Source organism: Bidens hawaiensis, unplaced genomic scaffold, assembly GCF_021521415.1.
Source record: "Bidens hawaiensis isolate Kalapana, Puna unplaced genomic scaffold, B.hawaiensis_p1.1 tig00018600_1, whole genome shotgun sequence".
Classification (NCBI taxonomy): domain Eukaryota; kingdom Viridiplantae; phylum Streptophyta; class Magnoliopsida; order Asterales; family Asteraceae; genus Bidens; species Bidens hawaiensis.
In genome coordinates this window covers 24,944-31,162 of record NW_027492818.1, presented here as the reverse complement: position 1 = coordinate 31,162, position 6,219 = coordinate 24,944, and the positions used below count along the sequence as shown (strand labels likewise).

Below are 6,219 nucleotides of genomic sequence, written 5' to 3'. Positions count from 1 at the left end.
CTTCTGTATCAGTGACACGTGAAACAGGCGCAGGAGTCCATTTCGGCCCTTCAGGAAACTGGCTCATATCATACGACGAACCAAAAACAAAGAATTAACGTTGTTCTAACAAAAGCACGGATGGCGCCAATGAAGAAACATGTATCTACTCCCCTTGACGGGTCCTAGATCCAATGAGTCTACAGGGTAGGATACAGATAACAACCAACTACGATATGAGCCCAACTTCCTAAAGTCCAGTGACCGGAACTTGCAAAACAGGCACCATGAGCTCGTTACGAGAATGACAAGAGGGGGGGTCTTCCCGTAACTACCCTCCGACGTGAGAATAAGTACAGTTCTGATGTAGAGAAAGTACTTGAATATTCAGAGTATATAGTGGGGAGTGAATGAATACCTCATGCAGTTGGAGAGGGTATTTATAGCCGAAGGATGTTGGAAATATGATCGGGTCAGCTGTCCCATTCTAGAAGATGCTCCTTTAACCGACTGGACACGTGTCCCCATATGATAGGTTGAGCTATACGTTGCATATGCATGGGTATAACAACCTGGACACGTGTTATTCTATGATAGGACGGATCAATCCTTGGCCATGTGCACGGTTATAACAACCTTGTCAGGTGTCCTCCCTTTATTTGTTAATAGGTCACGTATTCTCCAAGTAACAATTGTGGTATTTCTTCTAGAAGGTAATTAGTTAATTGCAGCTGTCCCGTTGGCATTGTCTCCCGGTCACTTTGGCGGGTAGATGTGCTACCATGCGGATGACGTATGGGGGGTGCATGGGTGCTCCCGCATGATGTGGGAATGTTCTTCCTTTAAAGGTTCATGCGGGTTGATCCATATGTCCCGCGGGTGACTTGAAGGAGGCTTCCTGTTGACCCGTGGGTGATACTTAAGGGTATTTGGGTCTTTTTGGTACCTTACCTCTATAAGTACTCTGATTTGCGATCTTGCATCTTTTGGTTTCTATTCGTCAGAAATTATAGGGATACTTTTAATTAGTAACACGGATGGTCCATTGAGTTGTTGAACGTTAAAAAGTTTGTTAGCTTTTTCACAAATTTATTACTGTACTTACTAAAAATAAAATTAGACTGAACCACAAACCATAGAGCCCATACCCCATCTAGTCTAGTCAGTCAATTACTGACTTCACCCCCTTATTCCCAAAGAAAGATACCGCTAAAGCTGCCTTGTTTGGCTTTTAGATCGACAAGTTGTCACCCGTAATCGAAGTCACTTGACAAGTTAGTTGCTCATATTCTATATTTTATAAAGCCACCTTATGTATTAATTACAGTTAAAAATCATATGTACGTAAAAGTATATTACGCAGTTCTCGATCTAGTATTCCATTAGAAAAATTTTACGTACATGTGTGTATGCATACATGTATGTATGTATTTGCTGATATTTATATATATTTTTCAACTCAGAGAAATAAATAGGTCTTGTATATAAATTAAAAAATGACACTAGTCATAAAATAATTTGTATGTGATGGCATGCAACTGGGGCATTGACATTTTACCATATTTGATAATTGTGGAAATATTGAAGAGAAGAAAACGTATATACATACAAGTCAAACATTGACGGCCCCTCATTATAAGAACAGATGTAAGGTACTGCTTGCTATATCTTCTAATTTATAACTCTATTAAATTCGTTCACAAGCAGGATCGGAGTAGAATACTTTTGACACAGAAGCTAGCAGCCATGGAAGTTGGTCCAAGGAAAACAACTCAAATCAAGCACGAACACACGGAAGATGATCGCCTTAATAGTGAACAAGAGGTCGGTCTTTATAAAAATTCATGAAACTTAAGAAAAAATTATTATTGTCTTGTTTACTTTTGAATACTTGCTATGTATTTTCTCAAAAGTGGAGAAGCTTTATTCTGTTAGACCAACGGCAAATGCTAAATCTCCTCGAGCCTGCTTCACGTGTTGGAGATCGTCTTATACTTCTCTAGATTTGTTTGCATATATAACAAATTTGTTTTGATATTGGAACTAGTTATGGAACTATTATAATTTCTGGTTTAATTACATATCATAACACCTTTCATAAAGGTGAGAAAGTTGAGTCTTTAAAGAATCAGAAGCGAAATTTTGCTTGTTTATTTGATTCTTTCTAGTATATATTCTTCTTTAAGATTGAAAAATAGGTAAACAATAAGAACTTCCATAATAAAAAAATATCTTCTATGGTTACTTAACATCTTGGATCCTATGGAGTTTGTTATGAACCACAAAAATGATTTGCATAAATTTCATATAGATATCTTTAATTTCTTGACCAAGTAAATTTCTTATATCAGATATTTATTAATTTCAAGACTCGATATATAGTTCATCTTGTGGAAGGAACATTGAACATATTCAAGGTCTCTTTATTTTATTCACTAATCTTAATAAAAAAATATGTTGCGACTTTTACATGGTCAAATTGTGGATTTAAATGTGTGTCGTGTGAACTTTTGGTCTTTAACCATGTGAACTCATCAATTCAATACAATTCAATCAATCAAAATCAAAGGAACCCGTTACTATAAGCATATAAAATTATACCTAATCTCACTTCTTTATCAATTATCTTTTTACGAATTAATTTTAGCGATAGACTAAGCGTGCTTCGATGATCAAATTTTGTCACAAAACTAGTAACCGATTTCCATCGCAAAATTATTGTAAGTACTTGTGCATTAGATTTTTGTCGTGAATTTTGTAGTCTAATCAACTCACCACTACATACATTTAAGTTTATGTGAAATTAAGTAGCTAATATTAACAAATTCGAACGAATGCAGGATGTGAAGAAATTTGAGTTAACTGAAGCCGAAATGGGTGAGGTGAGGGAGGAAAATCAAAGGCTAAAGGTGCACTTGGAGCAGATCATGAAGGAATACCAAACCCTCCAGAAGAAGTTCCAAGATATTCTCCATCAACAACAAGAAGCCTCAACCACGGTCACCACCGCAGTTGATCATAGCAACCAACTGCAGATAAACGATGAGTCTGAGCTTGTTTCCCTCAGTCTTGGAAGAACATCATCAACCGACCCGACCAAGAAAGATAAGAGATGTTCAACACCTCCTACCAAAAATGCACAAGGGTTAGGTCTTGGGCTTGAGTGCGGAAAATTTGAAATGTCATCCACGACACAAACCGAATCTTCAGTTAACCGGAGCCAAGATAAGAGCTTGGAAGAAGTTAAAGATGAAGGTGGGGAGACTTGGACACCACAGAAACCTCAAAGTCCAAAGAGAAGTGGAGATGATCCTGAAGTTTCACAACAAAACCCTGCCAAGAAAACTAGGGTTTCTGTTAGGGTTCGTTGTGAAACACCAACGGTAATTAGCTTGCAATACATGTTTAAACAAAGGCCTATATTGCTAAACTTACATTAATTAGTACTTACAATTAGGGTTTTAAATATCAGATGAATGACGGATGCCAATGGAGAAAATATGGACAAAAGATCGCAAAGGGAAATCTTTGCCCACGGGCATATTATCGTTGCACTGTCTCTACAAATTGCCCAGTGAGGAAACAGGTAGGATTTTACATTTTATAACAACGTAAACCTTTAAGATTGGTTATAACATTTTGCAACTGGTATTAAATTATTTGTATCTAAAATATTTGTCTTGATACAATTGTGTAGGTACAAAGATGCCCTCAAGATATGTCAATACTGATCACTACATACGAAGGAACACACAACCATCCCCTTCCAGCATCTGCCACCGCTATGGCGTCCACCACCTCCGCAGCCGCCAGTATGTTAACATTGGGCTCCTCAACCTCCGGATCAAGCTCAAACCCTAACCCTAGCACCTCTTCTCAAGGGCTAAACTTTTATCTCAACGAGAACTCAAAACTAAAGCCGGTTTACTTACCACATTCTTCCATATCCCCCTCTCCCTCGTGCCCTACCGTCACACTTGATCTCACTTCAAACACGCTTTCGACATCATCACCATACAGCTACCGATCACCACCCGTGACAACCGCTTTCCCTCCAAGATATTCAACTACAAACCTGAATTTTAGCTCTTTGGAGCCTAATGCATTGCCAATTTCATGGAGCAACTGGTCCCTCAACTATGCGAAAAATCAAACGGGGTCCCTCAACTTTGGATCAACACAACCTCAAGAAAACATTTACCATTCTTTCATGCAAAATAAAACTATGATGAATACTCCAACCACTAATCAAAATTCCCTACAGCCAGACACCATTGAAGCTGCAACTAGAGCAATCACAGCAGACCCTAATTTTCAGTCAGTTTTAAAGGCCGCATTGACATCAATAATAAGTGGTAGTGCGGTGGGAAGTCAAGCCGGAAGTGACAACTCTGGCCAGATTGTGAAACTTGGAGATACATTACCGGTGTTTTCGAGTTTTCCTACAACATCAAGTGAAAATAAATGTTCAACAGCCTTCTACAACAAATCTGTGGCGGCAACAGTGATAAATTCTCAAGCTGCAGGTTCGAGTTCTTTGCCAAATTCTAGCTCAAGAAGTAAATCTACTTCCCTAGGAACTAGCAGAGACCATGAGGTATGATGGATATAGTTAGGATAGCTTGGGATTTTTTTATTGTTTTTTGTTTTTTTTATGATTACTGTTTTAAAAACTCTCAATGATCCCATATAGATTAGACTGTAATTAATTCATAAACTCCTGTAAAATATTGGCAATGGTGATGTATGTTGAAGAAAATTGTGCTAAGATAAAATGGCGATTGGTGATTGCAGCCATCACTGATGAATATTTTTAATGAATATAAAGAGCTTAATTCATATATGACTCTTAAAAATCATCATTTTTTTTCTTATTTAATTTATTAATGGCGGATTAGAGGGTGTTCATCAGGTCAACCCGATCGGGTTTCGGGTTAGTCGGGTTTTCCTTAAAAATTATCTAACCCGCAACCCGACCCTATTAAGGTTCGGGTTCGGGTTATTCGGGTTAGTCGGGTTAACCATGTTACTTTATAATTTTAAGTTGTTTTTTGTGTTTATAACTTGTAGGTTGCAAAAGTTCTCATTCCACTCAATTGTTAATTTCTTTTACATCTTATTTATACATTTATAGGCATGTAAATGTAACGAACGGACATGAACAAAGGCATGTCTGTGTTTTTTTCATTTGACGGTTAACGAACACGGACACTTAATCGAACATATATTTATGTTCATGTTCGTTAGTTAAAAACTAAACATCTTCGTGTTCGTTTATGTTCATTCACTTAAAATCTAAACGAAAAGTTCACGACCATAAAGAACATAATTATTAAACAAAGATAAACGAACATGAAAGAATATATATGTACATACATTAACGAACACAAACATACATAAACGAACATAAATGAACGCATTTAAATAAACACAAACAAACAAATATAAAACATATTAGGGTGATATCATTTCTAAATGCGAATAATATTTAATGATTTTTTATTAATATGTAAATGAACATGAACGAACGTAAACAAACTTAAATGAATGATCATAAACGAACGTTCATGAACATATATGAACAAGTAAAACATGTGTTCATGTTCGTTCGTTTTATTAAATGAACGCAACATAAATGAATTTTCCATCGAACGGTTCATGAAAAAATAGAATATTTAACTCATCTATAAAGCTTACATATTGCCTTTAGGGTGCTTATTTCGCCTTTTAATCATTGTATTTAAGTTAAGTATCACCACTAATCAGGTTATTCAGGTTAACCCGAAACCCGACTTTTTTCCAAAAATGAACCCAAAACCCGACCCTATTAATAATTCGGGTTAACCCGAATAACCCGATTAATACTTTTTGACCCTATTAACCCGACCCGAATTTTCTTATTCGGATCGGGTTAATCGGGTTCGGGTAATTTGGACACCCCTAGATTAGACTATATGAATTAGGACTCAAAGCGTGATAATACTTAATAACGCTCGTCATTTAAATTGGTGACGCTCATAAATTTTACTTTCATTGCCAACAACAATCTTACTCACCATCTGTAGTATAGACTTATAATCATCAATGTGAGCAAAATTGAGAACAAAAGTAAGCAAATGTAAATGATAAATATTCCTAGCCGTCACTCCTACTTCATTTTACGCCCCTCCAATTCTATAGAAGAATCATTGAACCATCTTCGTTGCAATTCCTTTAAAGCATATCAAAGATCACTGAAGA

General features: G+C 36.6%; 1 protein-coding gene across 1 annotated transcript; it reads left to right on the top strand.

Annotated features, from left to right (window-relative positions):
- Positions 1 to 1,720: 1,720 nt before the first annotated feature.
- On the top strand, positions 1,721 to 4,594 carry LOC143556506 (WRKY transcription factor 72A-like). Its single transcript, XM_077045805.1, has 4 exons — positions 1,721 to 1,803; positions 2,820 to 3,362; positions 3,452 to 3,565; positions 3,677 to 4,594. Exons 1-4 carry the CDS (start codon positions 1,726 to 1,728, stop codon positions 4,580 to 4,582), a joined length of 1,641 nt encoding a protein of 546 aa, XP_076901920.1. The 5' UTR covers positions 1,721 to 1,725; the 3' UTR covers positions 4,583 to 4,594.
- The last annotated feature ends 1,625 nt before the right edge of the window (positions 4,595 to 6,219 follow it).

What these genes read in the sequence shown, in the direction of transcription:
- LOC143556506 (XM_077045805.1), top strand. Translation starts at nt 1,726, where the DNA reads ATGGAAGTTGGTCCAAGGAAAACAACTCAAATCAAGCACGAACACACG. An exon ending in GCCTTAATAGTGAACAAGAG is followed by an intron (nt 1,804 to 2,819) that starts GTCGGTCTTTAT and finishes GAACGAATGCAG; the next exon opens with GATGTGAAGAAATTTGAGTT. An exon ending in ATTGCCCAGTGAGGAAACAG is followed by an intron (nt 3,566 to 3,676) that starts GTAGGATTTTAC and finishes ACAATTGTGTAG; the next exon opens with GTACAAAGATGCCCTCAAGA.